The 15,235-nt window shown below is 49.0% G+C and overlaps 2 protein-coding genes across 2 annotated transcripts in view; one reads left to right on the forward strand and one right to left on the reverse strand.

The window, feature by feature from the left end:
* The first annotated feature begins 452 nt into the window (after positions 1-452).
* Hspb9 (heat shock protein family B (small) member 9) lies at positions 453-1,613 on the forward strand. Its single transcript, XM_050156846.1, has one exon. It carries the CDS (start codon positions 534-536, stop codon positions 1,035-1,037), a length of 504 nt encoding a protein of 167 aa, XP_050012803.1. The 5' UTR covers positions 453-533; the 3' UTR covers positions 1,038-1,613.
* A 55-nt stretch (positions 1,614-1,668) lies between these two features.
* Rab5c (RAB5C, member RAS oncogene family) overlaps positions 1,669-15,235 on the reverse strand; it is a 22,106-nt gene continuing 8,539 nt past the window's right edge. The window contains exons 2-6 of the mRNA XM_050156843.1: positions 6,186-6,441; positions 4,857-5,008; positions 4,470-4,592; positions 3,211-3,304; positions 1,669-2,823 (exon numbers count right to left, since the gene is read on the reverse strand). Of these exons, the coding sequence (XP_050012800.1) occupies positions 2,708-2,823; positions 3,211-3,304; positions 4,470-4,592; positions 4,857-5,008; positions 6,186-6,351 (651 nt within the window). The 5' untranslated portion in view covers positions 6,352-6,441 and the 3' untranslated portion in view covers positions 1,669-2,707. The remainder of the gene's footprint in view (positions 2,824-3,210; positions 3,305-4,469; positions 4,593-4,856; positions 5,009-6,185; positions 6,442-15,235) is intronic.

Genomic DNA, 15,235 nt, shown 5'->3' on the forward strand with positions numbered 1-15,235 from the left:
CTTAATCATTCCCTTCCTCCCCGCCTATTCTCATCTTTTCCCTGCCTCCCCAGTGGTGGTGGTGGTGAGCCAGAGAATTAGCCATTTTCTTCTCCGTCTGTTAGTTCAGGACTATGAAAGGTCTGGGTCCAGTTCTTTCACAAAGACCCAGAAGGTCTCTCTTTCGGTCCGGGAAACAACCTTCCTTGCCCCAGGCCTGATTCTTAAGAGGGCAGGGCAGACCTCTCCAACCTTGTTGCTCAACCTGGGGTGGAGTTGAAAATCCCGCATATTCAGGTGAACCAATTCCTTCACAGCCTCCTGCCCTCTGCTGTAGATGGAGAAGCGCCCAGGGAGGAGCATGGTCCGGGATAACAGCATCAGTGGGAGACTAGATCACTAATGACCTGCTGCTCGAGGACGACGGACAAAGCTGGACAAAGCTGACTCGATCTCTGCTAGCCTTTGCCCCTTGGAATGCGAAGAGTGGGCGGTCCCCCAGAGGATGGGGGGAGGGGGAGCCCTCGTGCCCTTCTCAGCAGTTGCTCTCTCGGATGCAGCGGGCAGGGAACCATTTCTCCACCGGGCAGCAAGAACCGGGGGAGAACCGGGTAGCGTCCCGATGTCCCAGCGTGGCTTTGGCTGAGCAAAATCAAGCGGTCACACTACCCGTGCGGCTGCTCAAAGATGATATGCCTGTGGTGCAGGGCAACGGCCGTGCCAATACAAGTTTCCAGATGAAGATGGATGCCCACGGTTTTGCTCCGGACGACCTGATGGTGCGGGTGGACGGCCAGAACCTGACGGTGACCGGTCAGCGGCAACATGAGTCAAATGACCCAGTCAGGGGTGGTTACCGCATAAAGCAGACAGTGCAGCGGCAAATGCAACTCCCAAGGAACATAGATCCTGCGGCCATGACCTGCAGCCTAACACCCTCTGGCCATCTGTGGGTCCTGGGACAAAACAGGTCGCTACCTCCGCCTGATGCCCCAACAAGCCAGGCCCCAAGACACAGGAGCCACGGACCTAAGAATAAGAACTCCAACCGATCCTGACCCATTAAACAACCGAGATGTGTGCAGCAGCAACCTTGGAGTCCCTCAGCATTTTTCCTAGGGGTGGAGGGTTGGAGCTGCAGGGAGGAGGTGGCCAAGGGAGGCATCTTAGGTAGTAAGCACACCAATAACCAGGCTTCCGGTTTTGCTGATATAAACCGGAGGTGAGTGTGGACTTAGGCAATAGCAACAGCCCCAGCAGGGAGCAGCAGAGGGCTGGGATGGTCCTGAACCAGGATAGACAGTGCTGAACCTGGCATGGGGAGAGCTGAGGAGGACAGAGGTGCAGATGGGCTGCAGCACTGCTCTTAGGATTAATCCTCAGTGGTCCTCTTCAGGGAGAGGACAAAAAGATGGGCTCAGAGTCCTACCAAAAAACAAAACAAAAACCCCTAGGAGGTCACTACAGACACCAACAATATTCAAATACAGGTTGCAAGCCGGGCAATGGTGGCACACACCTTTAATCCCAGCACTCAGGAGGCAGAGGCAGGCAGATCTCTGTGAGTTCGAGACCAGCCTGGTCTACAGAGCTAGTTCCGGGACAGGCTCCAAAGCTACAGAGAAACCCTGTCTCGAAAAACAAAAAAACAAACAAACAAACAAAAAAAAAACAACAAAAAAAACCAAATACAGGTTGCACATCCTTTAATGTAAGCTGAGGGGAGCCAGGGGTCAGTCCCAGGTCAGTTCTATCCTCCTACACTATCAGAGCTGCCAACAGCAGGGGCCTTTCTTTTGGTTACCATGACCACCAGCATCCTCTCACATGCAGAGGGTAGAGCCATTTAATCAGACTGGATGATTCGTTTATATTAACTTCAAGAAAAATAGGATATGTATGGCCTGACAAAATCTGCCAGAGAAAGACGAGGAAGACAAGTGTGAGGTCGATCGATCGGCTGACTATATTGACAAGATACTGATTGGTTACATGTTGAAGAAAACATACAATACAAAATACAGAAAAAGTTGGTTCCATCCCCTCCCACTCCCCCCCTTGACCCCCCCCCCCAAATACTCATCATCGTGATTTGGTCAGAACAGGGCTCAGAGCCAGAGGTCAGGGTGACCAAGGGTGGAGGGGTCCTGGGCCATGGTGTGTGGCTGTCACAAATGATGCTTTTAAGTAATGCTGCGGTTTCTCTCCCAGTTGGGAGTCAGATGGGGAGGGGCTGCAGCCTGACGACAGCCAGCCAGCTGAGGGAAGCGCTGCCTGTCCCTTCCCCAGCCCAGGGCCTATCCACTGTCCTGGGACCAAGACCACTCCCAGCAAGGTAAGATGTGGGTGCTCTTGCTGAGTCTGCTCTCCAGCAAGAAGGAAAGAAAGGGTAACTGCTCCAACCCCTGTCCCCACAGACCAGGGGCTCGGGAGCGTAGCTATTACCAGCAAAGGGCAAGAGGAAGAGCAGCAGAAAGGGGACTGGGAAGAGCAGAAGATCATATATATTAAAAAAGTGACTTAAGACTTAAAATTGAATTAGTATTTGTACAGAAAGGTGCAGGTGGAATAACTCCCTTCGGCCTAGGATCAAAGTTATGCAGAGAATTCATGATGGACCCCTCCCCTGCCCCCAGTGGTGGCACCAGTCGTTAAGTGCGATTGGTTAGAGTGGATTCCAGTCGGGTCATTCTGGTGGAGGAGTGGGGGCAGTGGCAGGCAAGGGGGCTCAGTTGCTGCAGCACTGGCTCCGGCTGGCTGGGCTGCTCTCCTGCAGATCCACACCTCTGTTCCGGCCTGGAGCACCAGCTACATTCTGGGGCTCGTTCTTGGGAAGCTTCTTAGCTGTTTGGGAGAGAAGGGGAAATACACCTGTAGGGTCATCCCAATATTTTCCCTAATCAGTGACAACCAGAATTCTGGAGGGCTTGTGTGCCAAAACCAGTTACAAGTGGCACTGCCAGTATTTGAACCCAGGCAGGACGACTCCTAAGGCAAATGAGCTAAAGTCGTATGGAGGAAGGAATGGCAATAGATGGCTTTGACATGGCAGGGAGTATAAACATGGAGACTTTGGCCCAGGCTTTAGAAAGTTCTGCATCTGGGAGTCAGCTAGACAACAGTTTTATCAGATAATTTAAAATGGTGAGAATTCTGTTAGTGATGGCACCCCACAGACTTGCCAGAGACCAGCACAAGCCTGCTTGGGAGAATAGGGGAGATGCAATTTACCTATTGCCATGAAAATTTCATTCACGTTCATTGCAGTTTTCGCTGATGTCTCCATGAACAGCAAACTGTTGTCATCTGCATAGGCTTGTGCTTCCTAATTCAGGAAAGTGAGGAAGAGGGCAGGAGGTGAATGCTGGCAGACAGTAGGGGCTAGGGTCCAGCATAAAATCTCCCCTGCTCTTGGTCCTTATAAAACAGAGACTGATTGGGCAAATGCAGGGGTTTCAGGCTTAGGGCTCCTCTGTTCTGTTTTCCCAAAATACCAGCATCACCTAGCCCCCACTCACACACTACACACACCTCCCAGTTCACAAATACTGGCAGATTCTTATTTAGCTTCCCCAGGTCCACTCTGCCTACTTGCTCATCAGAATCACTAGTAGGCAAGACATTCTTCTAGAAAGATACCCTGCAACTATACTTGCACATCTGGACAAAAGCATGAGTACATGGACACTACCTGCAGCACTGTTTCTAGTTCTCAACTGGTACAAACAACCTAGGAGGCCCTCAGTTAAATAAAGGAAGAACTGCAGAGCAGGGTCACAGTGGAAGAGTAAGAATCAGTTCAAGGCCAACAGCCTAGGTTACAGGCTACAGGAGACACTCTACTTCCCTCCCTCCCTCCCTCCCACAGACAGAGGACAACTGTAACACAGTACATGTGGTATACGGCATACTCCCATCCATCTGTGTAAAGAAAATGATTCACAAATGTACGCATTTTTGGTAAGACAAAATACTGGGAATTCTGGATAAGAGATGCTGATTTTCTAGGATTAAAGAGACTAAACTCATTCTCTATATCTTCTTGGGCTATTTAAATTTTACTACATGAATGTATTGCCTACAAAAAGTACTTCTGGGGCAGGAGAGATGGTTCAGCAGCTAAGAACTGACTGCTCTTAAAGAGGACTTGGGTTCAAATCCCAGCACCCACATGGCAGCTCACAGCTGTCTGTGATTCCAGGGGATCTGACACCTGCACACAATGCACATAAAGTAAAAAAAAAAAAAAAAAAAAAAAAAAGAAAAGCACTTCTGTCTCAGTCCATTTGGTTTATAAGGCAAATGTGCAGAAGCGTCACCTCCCCACTCCACCCACAAAAGAGCACCGTAAAGACAGCTCCTTTGTGGCCCATGCTTCAGTCATGCAGGGCAGCAGAAGAAAGCTGCTGACCCCTTACAGGACTCAAGGGGCCTGGGAAGGCCCCCTCACAGAGCCAGCTCACACCCTTCCCCAAATTCTGCCATCTCACCTGAAACTCCACGGCTCTCTTGCTGGCCAGGTCTGCCTTGTTACCTGCGAGTGCAATGACGATGTTGGGGCTGGCCTGCCTCTGTAACTCCTTCACCCAGTTCTTAGCCCGTGCAAATGTATCCTGAGGAGACAGGATCAAAGTGTCAAAGGGACAGAGACATTCTACTCTGGGCCACTCACTAGCAAACAAAAACTGGCACAGCCAAAGGCAACTGATAAGTCATCCCTTAAGATTCTCGTGAGAGCGTCTCGATGAACAGGATCTGCCCATATCCCAGTCGGGACTAGAAGGCTAAGTGAGAGGTAATAAATGAGACTTTTATATCTCAATTCTTGGGGCTTTACAGAAATGAAGGGCAAGGAATAAAGGAAGAAAAATCTTTACTGTGTTGGTGATGTCATAGACCACGATGGCTGCTTGGGCCCCCCGATAGTACATGGGGGCCAGGCTGTGATATCGCTCCTGTCCAGCTGTGTCCCAGATCTCAAACTTGACCGTTGTATCGTCTAAGCAGACAGTCTGTGTGAGGAAAGCCGCTGTAAGAAAAAGGTGGGTCATTATGCAAAGAGGAACTGGAAACCACCTGGCTTACTCTCTATTGCTGGATCTGGCATGTAGAAGCCTGTCCACACAGGGCAGGTGAGGCCTATGTGTTGTCTGGGAAGTGCCTGCACGGAGCTGTCTGAGAGCTACCCTGCAAAGCACAGCAAGAGTCAGATAAGGGAGACCCAGGGGAACCCTGAGGCCAAGCCCCAAAGGGTGAGACCCCATTCCCCCTGGCCTTCCTTCTGCTGCCCTTCACAAACCCACTTCAGCTCAAGGGTGACTGTGACCTTCAGTTTCAGTAAGGCATTCTCTCTGCCAGGCTGTGGCTGGGTGACTGGCTTTCCAACCACCTCTGCCACCTCCAGGCACTACAGCTAGCCACCATCCCATCCTTACTGTGACCCAAAATCGTTCCTGAATGGTCAACCTGTGGTTTGAATACAGACTCCACTTGAGATGGGAACACAGGGCACCAAAGGAAATATGCTTTGCAGGAGAATCCCAGAGCTGGGTTCTCCACACCCTGGACCCAGCAGAGGATTATGACAGCTCTGTGAGGAGCCTGGGGCGCCACCTCACTTCCCCCTCTAGAACTTCTGACAGTGCTGAGGAGGCAGAGAGAAGACTGCTGACGTGGACCATTCTGTCTCCAGCTGCCTGGAAACCGTCTACCAAGCAAGAGAGCAGAGGATGACTCGGGTCCAGGGTGGCCCTGGCCTCTCGAGAGTCACACGGACTACAGATGCCAGAGGCTGAGTCCAGACCCTTATTTACCTCCCACATGCTGACCAATGGGGAATCAGTGACCCATTCTGAGCTCCAGAAAGGGTAAAGATCAACAGGAGAGGACAGGACATGCATACTGCCCTGCAGAACAAAAAGGACCCTCTGAGAAGTCCCCCTGATGCCAGCCAGGTCAGTGGATGGGGTAGTCACATCCACACAAATAATAAAGAGGCTGGACCAAAACAGGAAGTCATTTTCAATCTCTAGCTAATTCTTAGCAGTCATGCTTTTTGGAATGAAGCATGAAACTGACTGCTGGATTCAATTCCAGGGCCCACTGAGGAAAAAGTGCTCCCAGGCCAGACAGATTTAGTCTCTGCACAGACAGCTGTCTTTCTCCTCAAGGGTCCCCAGTCCCCCAACTCCCTCGTGTTCACTCACCTCCAATTGTGCTCTCCTGATACTCGTGGAATTGTCCCTTGACAAAGCGGAGAACAAGGCTGGATTTGCCCACTGCAGACTCGCCCAAGAGGACCAACTTAAACTGACAGATCTTGTTGCCAGCAGCTGGTCCATTGGGTCGTGCTGCACCTCCCCGACCAGCCATGGCCCGATGATGCTAGGTAGCAGTACCAGTGAGCGTGGGGGTGGGGCCGGTGCTATGCAAAGAGGCACTTAAGGGGAGGGAGGCCTTCAACTGCAGGGGAGAAACAAGAAGGAGGGGGTTAGGACAAGACTGTCAAAGGTGCCCTCCCTAAACCACAAGTATTCCCCCTTGTCCTTCCTGATGACCGAGATGATCAATCTTGCCCCTTAACTCCCAGCTCTCCTCACAAAGGCTGAGCTGAATTATATAGCCCCTGGGTCTACAATTGGCAGAGAGGTACAGAGTCAAGTGGCTTCCCAACTTTAGGCTCATGGGTCCTGAGCAAACACTTGGATTTCCCTCTCCAAATACATACATTCACTTACAAAATCCAGGAGAGGAATGGATAGATGCCAGCATGAGTCAACAGACTCTTTGGGCTCCACCTCCAACACCCCAAAAAGGGGCCAGAAAGACATTAGGATTTAGGTCAACAAACAATAAGCTTGTAGTCTTGTGCTACGACCATAGCCTGCTCTGGGCAGAAGCAGAGTGTGTGGGGAGGTGGGTGAGGGCACAGCGAGTCCTGGCAGCGAGTTCCTCAGATAAGAAGCTTATGGGCACACAGAGACCAGGGCCCGGCCTCAGTGAGTTGTTATCAAAATAACTAGGCTTGTACCACGTAGAAGTAACTTTCTTGGTCTGAGGCTGGATTCTGTACCAGAACCGTTCTCTTGCTTGTCTTAGGCCTCTTTCCCCAGTCTTCTCATTCTGGATGGACCAGAAGTCTCACACATTAAAAAACAAACCACACAGGAAAACAAACATGCTCTGAAGCCAGAGCTCTGCTCCCAGTCTCCGCTGCCAACTCTCCCTTTTAAATAGAGACCTCGCTTCCATTCTCTGCTGGCAGAGGCAGGGGTAACACAAAGAAAGCATTAGGGGGGCAGGGGTGGAAGCAAACATGAGACACTGAGACCTGCGCCCCTCGCAGCTGGCGATCCAGCCCTGATTTTGGGAAGCTTGGAGCTACACAGAAGTATGAGAAGCCTATAAAAGACACCAGAGCAAAAGACAACAGAACACACAGAGAATGCCGCCCTGCCCTAGCAAGACAGTGCAGTCTAGGGACAGGGGTGAGATGAACAGCGCCTGTGGGAAGCTGACAGCAAAGGGCCCGCTTTGTTCAGCTCAAATCCTTTTCCACATCCAGAATCTCCCAGCAACTCATTTAAAAAGTGAGCTTCAGGAAGAATGATTCACTAACCAGGAACAACGATTTCCTTTCTGGGCAGCACCAAAGGAAAAAAGCTTTGAAATGGGGGCCACCTCTTCCCCAAACGTACAAGGAAGGAAGTAGGAGGGGGCAGTCTTCAAGTTGATTACTAACCAGAAATGTCATTTAAAGACGCCATAGGTAAGCTGCTTTCTCATTCACCCTGAACAAGGAGGACAAGGCCTGTGCAGTTTTGTCAGGACTTCCTCACAATGCTCATGTGTGTTCTAGGAACTCGGAGTGCTGACCCCAGGAAATGATTCTGAAAGACAGCTAGCATCCATGGAGAGATTGCACTATTAGCTTTTGTGAGCTTTAACACAACCTTCCATTTTTACAGACATAACTTGACAGCAATAAGCACCCTACTCAGGGACACCCAGTATACAACTTAGGTTCCTGCACAGAAGCTCATTTGTTAGAAGAACAATGGGGGCCACACCCACCCTTGGTGTTTGGTTTTGGGTAGCTGCAGTAGTTTTGTGGGCTCTGCAAGGTCTAGTTCTAGCAAAAGTGACCCTGATCCTGTAGTCCTTGAGTACACCCAAGTGTGCGAGGGGCCACCCCATACAAGGCAAAGCTTCAGCCAGAGAGAAACCACAATGGAATTACAAGTCAGTGATTACCCTGTGTGCACGACACACAGGGTAAACTATTCGGTCGGAGTATAAGAGAAGAATGGGGAGTGGAGTAAGGGGAACAGACAATCAAGACCTTGATGCAAAAAAGAAAATATCAACAACAACAACAACAAAACAAAGCAGTTGTGGAGGAGACAGTAATCAGAATGGGCAGCAGCCCTCATCTAGCTGAGAAAAACAGGTAGCCAAGTCCTGTGCCTACCAAACCCACAGCTTTGCAAACCTGCCCAGACAGAAAATATATGTGAGTGCGTGTGTATGTATATGTATATATGAAGCCAGAAAGGGAGAAACCCAATTCTCATCTGGCAATTCTCAACCATGTCTTGTGTAGAAGCCATCTGTGTGGCTGGCCCGGAGAGCTCATCCAGGGTCAGAACAGAGCCAGCCAGCTCTCTGCAGGTGCCACTGAAGCAGAACCAGGGATAGAGCAGCTAGAATGAAGCATATAAGCAGACACCAGATTGTGGTGCCACGAGCCTGTCTCCTCTCACTTAGCCACCTGAGCTAAGTCAAAGCAGGACTATCAGTGGCAGGGCACATCAGGGTTAAGGCTAGGGCCGAGAGTACATCGCCTTCTCCACACACACTGGTGAGCAGACCCTGGCTTCCCTAGTCACTGAAACAAGTTCTACCAAGCTGGTCTAAACTGGCTGCTGACATGTTCTTCCTGATCACTGGTCCTGCCCCCAGAGACACCTGAGCAGGTGCTTATAGCACTTTTTATGGTCTGTTGCCTCGTGGTTTTCCTGGCCCCAAGAAGGAATCACATGAGCAGAAGTGTCTGACTTTTTCAGCCAATAAAGGACTAAGCAAGACAATTTTTGTCATGAAGTAATACAGAGATAAGAGCATGTCTGAGACAGGTAGGTCATACTCAGCTTCCCAAGAAGCTCCTCTTCTCCCAGGACTGGAAAACCAGAAGACAGATCCTGGCAGGTGGTAATAGTGAATGAATTCGTGGACTGAGCTGTCCTGCCTCGTGTGTGTGTGTGTGTGTGTGTGTGTGTGTATGTGTGTAAGGAATCTTTCCTCCTGAACTAGTTGCAAAGATATTCTGTATTTTAGATCAAGTGATGTCTTGGAGTCAATCAAATCCTGCTTAAGAGCCAGTCACCAAAAAGTTGCCTGTAGGAGACAAGATGAGTCAACAATCTTTCCCCCCTGAGTGTTTAGCAATTACCTATAGCTTCAGGCCCATGGCAAAGGACTCTGAAGATCTACTTCCCAACCTTCTAAATAAGAATCCTCGTGGTGGTGCACGTCTTTAATCCCAGCACTTGGGAAGCAGAGTCAAGTGGATCTTTGTGAGTTTGAGACCAGCCTGATATACAAAATTCTAGACAGGCCGGGCGGTGGTGGCGCAAGCCTTTAATCCTAGCACTCAGGAGGCAGAGGCAGGCGGATCTCTGAGAGTTCGAGGCCAGCCTGGTCTACAAGAGCTAGTTCCAGGACAGGAACCAAAAAGCTATGGAGAAACCCTGTCTCCATAAAATAAAAAAATAAACAAAGTTCTAGACAGGCTCCAAAGCTGCAGAGAAACCCTATCTCAAAACAACAACAACAAACAAAAACAAAACAAACAAACAAACAAACAAAAAAACAAAAGAAAGACCACCTAGAATGGGCCCCACCCCCAACTTCACGCCTTCCACGAGAAAAGCGAACATGTCCAAGGACTTGGGAGCACTCTGTTTAGTTTGTCTTTTCTTGTAGTGCACACAAAAGGGCAGAGGAAACCAGGTCCCTGAACACTCACCTCTGTGCACAGGCCAAGAAAGGACAAGAAACAGCAAGAGTTGAACACTGCTCTTCCCTGTGTTGGCCTGCCTGTATGGACTCTGGGTGCCTCAGGTCTGTGGCCACTTTTCTCATCAGAACCCACATTAGATCAATTACATCAGAATCTCTAAAACCAGAGTACAGAACTCAAGGCTTTAAAATAAGCTCCCCAGTTGGGTATAGAGGAGCTCTCCTTTCATCCCAGCACAGGGAGGTAGAGGTGGGGAGCTCTGTGAGGTCAGAGGCCAGCCAGGGCTAAACAATGAGACCCTGTCTCAAATAAACAAAGAGAAGTAGCTGACCAAACACAAGAGTTACAGCTGATAAAGGAAGGTCCATACTGCCCACAGACAGACCATCGAGGTGGGGTGGGGGCCTTGCTCTACTAAGCTGAAGCCTTCAAAACACCAAGTGCTGTGGCGATGTTGTCCCCGTGAGACATGATCACGCATGCACTGGTTTCACACTGCTGTTCTTGCCGGCTTCACAAAGGTCTAGCGATTCCAGCTGGTGGGTGTCTCTGGTGCTTCCTGTTTGCTTTAGAGACTTCCTCTAGCCGCAAGTGAACACAGCCTGGATTGGGAGCAGATTAGAGAAACCAGACTGGAAGCCAGAAGGTGGGTGGAGATGCAGTTACTTAAGGTTAGCTGCTGGCAAGAGGGAGTAGGTTTAGGGCAGAGAACTAAGTGGCCAGGCCCAGAGCTCCAAGGAGGTGGTCTAGCCAGATACTTCAGCTATCTTTTACTCTGTGAAAAAAGGGAAGAGTTGAGCTGGAGAAGGCACAGCCACCCCTGAAACTTGTTAGTTTGAGAGAAGGATGCACTGGCTTGAGCAGAAGAGGTAATTGGGCTCAAAGGCTAAGGGGGCAGATATTAAAAGGAAGCCAAATGGAGCCAAGGATCGCTTCAGAGGCCTCAGGGAGCTGAGGTGATGACTGACCCATAGTCTCAAGAACACAGGTCACTCTCGCAGGGAAACCACTGCTAAAGCACACTGGAGCCCAAGACAACTCTCATGAGGACTGCCAGAAACAAGAACAAGGAAACAGCAGTTGCCTGGAGCCCCCTGTCCCTTCACTCGACCTCATCATGACAGGTTCAGGCTCAGAGAGGGGCACTGGCTCCAGCTTTAGTCAGCTGGTTAGTTCTGTGACCTTGGCCAAGTCACACAAGCTTTAGCTCCTTATCTACAAATGGTATTATTTAATGCTAATTGTATTGGGTTGCTGCAAAGGTTAAATAAACATAGGGTATACAACACAGAAGAGGAACAGAAGGTTCCAAGTGGCATCTTATTAAACTACAGGCTAGCTACTTACTTAACTCTGAGTCCTTGGTTGTTAGAGCGTAAAGGGCCACACAGACCTAATCCTAACTATGTCAGTTACAGAGAAGGAAGGTGAGGTGACCTGCTCAGAGATGCACAGCAAGGTGATGGCTTGACAAACCCATGACTCGTAATTTGTAAGGCTAAGAGATGAAAGAAAAGCCAAGGTTACCAACATCAATCTACTAAGGATAACAAGGAGTCAATTTTCAATGTGTGATTTATACTTATGTGGAGGTCAGAGAACAACCCTGAGGAGTCAATTCTCTTCCTCCACCATGTGGACTCTGGGGACTGAACTTAGGCCAGCAGGCGTGGTAAAAGTGCTTTTACCTACGGAGTCATCTCAACAGCCCTAAGTATGCGTCAATAGAATAATGGCTTTTTAGCAGGGAAACACTTGAAAATGAGTTAAAAATTTTAGCTAGCTGTATACTTTAGATTTGTAAACTTAACTAAGCACACAAACTACTTTGTATATGAAAGTTACAAGTTAACAGACAAAATACTTATGCTCTTTTTCATAAAAAACTAAAGGTTAGGAGTGAATTAGTGAATTGGGAGTGGTAGCATACACCTTTAATTCTAGCACTTGGAAAGCAGATTTCTGCGGAGCTGAGCCCAGCCTCATGTATACAGTCAGTTCCAGAGCTACACAGTGAAGCCAAAAAATAAAAAAATAAAACAAAATATATATGAAACCAATAACCTCTTCTATATATAAACCATTTTAAGCTTTTCTCTAGTATGAAAAGATTCAGAACACAAATACAATAAAAAAGATATTGACTAAATTGGAAAATGATCAAGAGAACAAAACACCCAAATGTTAAGGCACAGGATGAGCATTCATATAAAGATAACTGTTCAATGTATGTTAAAACTGTGTTTACTATCTAGACTTAGCTATGGGTCAGAGAACTGTGAAACCATTTAGCTATTCCTGAAAGAAGCAGCCAGCATGTTTCTGCTGAGGAGAAAGAGGTTACAGCAGTGATGCTCTGTAATCCCACCAGGCCAGGCTATCTGCAGAGGGAACAAAGTTTGGGGTCTGGGGAGGAGAACCAAATAAGGTGGTAGGACTCTGGCACTGCTGTACTCAGGGTCAGGGCTCATCTGCAGAAAATCACCCTACAGTCCAGGCGGAGTTCTGGGAAGGACTTTCATGGAAGCCATTAAGCAGCTGAAGGAGATGCAGGAAATGAAGGGTAGCTTCCGTTTTACAGATACATAGATAACTTGTGACCATGGGAATGGCCTAGAAGTATGCTCAGTCAGCTGGGTTCTCTGCCACTAGGACAGACAGAACCCTACCTGCGCAGGCCACCCAAATTTCTTACCTGGCATTAGTCTCAATGAATTACTCATTCTGGAAACGCCCACAGTGACACCTCATGGAATTCCTAAGAGTGCAGCCCAGGGTCCCAACTCTGGCAACTCCAGCAAAGAGTTTAACTCTGGAAACATCATTAGATAACCAAACTGAACATCTTTGCCAGGAGTTAGCCAGGAAAGAGCACGGTGAGCTCCCTAATCCCTTTCCCTCAGGTGCTGGGTAGAACTGAGGACAGATGCCAAGACAAGCCAGACTGTTGACACCTATTAGCTTCTAGGGTCCTATCCTAGAAAAAATATGAAATTCTCTGAGAACTGGAAAGATGGCTTAGTGGGTAAAGGTTCTTGAAATCAAGCCTGACAACCTGAATTCAAGTCCCCCAGGACCAACAAGGTAGAAGTGTCTAATGTGTCTATTTGTCTAACAACCTCCATATGTGCATACTGCACACACAGACATAGACACAAATACATATGATTAAAATATAGGAAAGAAAGAAGAAAAGAACTCCCTTCCTGCCCACCACCCTGCTTTCTCAGCTCCCCATTACAGGTGAGATTCCCCCAGGCCGGAGGAAGCAGTCAGCACTAAATTCCAGGCAAAGATGGAAACGTCCAGCGACATTCCCTCTCCTTCCTGCATGCACAGGGAGGAAAAGGCATAACGTAGTAATGTCCAAGGATTCCAAGACTGATGGGCACCTAGAAGAGTCTCAGTCACTAGCCCGGTGTGCCAAAAGACCCGGGGCTGCCTAGAGCTATACCTGGCAAGGTTCATCCTGCCTAGTGATTCAACATTCCTGAGAGAACTGGGGCCTGACCCCCAAAGCAGCAGTCACTGTGGCAGATCCTCAGCCTCAAGCCAAAGTTCAACTAGAAATGTGGCCCTTTCAGCAGCACAAACCCACACATACGCTCAACAGAGGGACCAGGAGTTGAGGCTACAGCTGAACAAAGGCTTGCTCCCCTTCTACTGCTTGTACTAAGCGGCAGGATGTTAAAAAGGCAGCCAGCCCGCATGCCTCAGCCCGCATCTGCGCCAGCATGGAGCACAGGCTTTCTTGACAGCAGGTGGGAAGGATGGGAGATTTCCATTGGTCCACAACTCTCCCGCTGCTCTTGCTGTATGTAAATCTCTCGGTTTTGGAACTTTTGTTTGTTTTTGTGCTTTTCACTTTGTAGAGACAGTTTCACCAGCCCGGAGTTTAGGATCCACCTGCCTCAACCTCCCAAAAACTGAGATCACAGGTGTACACCACTATGCTGGTTTCCTATGTCTGTTTAGCTGGTGCGGTTATAAACTAACTTAAGATGTTACTAACTGGAATCTCATCAATGCTGGGCTTGTTTCCCTCTCGGTCTCAGGAGGAGCTCTACAGGGGCCAGGAGTGTGAGCCAGAACAGCTGCCACTTCTGCTGCCCCCAGACCCAGCAGGACTGCAAGGGCCTCTGCTCAAGTCAGGGTCATCAGCAGCACCTGTTCTCTCAGGCACTCACTCACACCAAGTGAGCTTCCCAAACCCTTCCTGTCTTTACAAACACCCGACAGAAGGAAACCAGCTACCATCACTGCCCTCTTTGTTTCACCGCCCGTACTTCCCATGCAGCCAGCAGAGGTGGTATCTACGGGAAGGCAGGAGGGAATCAGACAGTAGTAAGCCAAATGTTTCCTGCCCAGACAACACAGGCACACTGTGGTCAGAAGCTGCCCAGCTAACAAGAACAAGGTCAAAGTTCTCACTATGAGATCTAAAGGACAATGGCTCTTGGAAGCCAGAAAACACTATTCAGACAAACTCTTCTTTCTTAGTTTTTACTGAACAAAACGTAATAGTGGTGTCAGCTGAAGAAGGGGTTCCATCAGACAAATTTCAATAAATTAACCACACTTCTGCTTCCACAGTCTACAAAGACAACTTACTGCAGAGGGTGCTGAGAATGGGAAGGTAAGAGGACTCTCAGGCACCGTCGCAGATGAAAGGGACCATGTTACAAAACTCCCAAAGGCTGGACTGTAGTTTTCCTGTGTTTAAGCTCAAGCCTGGCACACCATAAGGGGTCATAAATATAGTCAAGTGAACATGTGATACAGGTCAGCCTGGTTAAGTTTGGCAAATAGATGGGGACAGCTGAGAGCTCACGCCCACAGCCATTTTCCAGATGACTTAGATCCCACCCCAAGAGCACTCTAGACCAGTTGAGACTTCTGACTGAACTCCTCAGGCCTATGCACAGTAGGATTAAGCCAGACAAATATCAAGTCCTGTGACCATCACTTAGGCTAGCCTTGTGCTGTGCCCTGAACGCATCCCCGGAACCTATAAAAGGGAGAGACTGGCACCTACATCCAGGGCTACTGGAAAGATGATGCATAAGAGAATGAGCCCCAAGCCGGGCGATGGTGGCGCACACCTTTAATCCCAGCACTCAGGAGGCAGAGGCAGGCGGATCTCTGTGAGTTCGAGACCAGCCTGGTCTACAGAGCTAGTTCCAGGACAGGCTCCAAAACCACAGAGAAACCCTGTAGCGATAAAACAAAAAAACA

Source organism: Alexandromys fortis, unplaced genomic scaffold (assembly GCF_014885135.2).
Source record: "Alexandromys fortis isolate MF-2015 unplaced genomic scaffold, M_Fortis_MF-2015_v1.1 scaffold_31, whole genome shotgun sequence".
Lineage (NCBI taxonomy): Eukaryota > Metazoa > Chordata > Mammalia > Rodentia > Cricetidae > Alexandromys > Alexandromys fortis.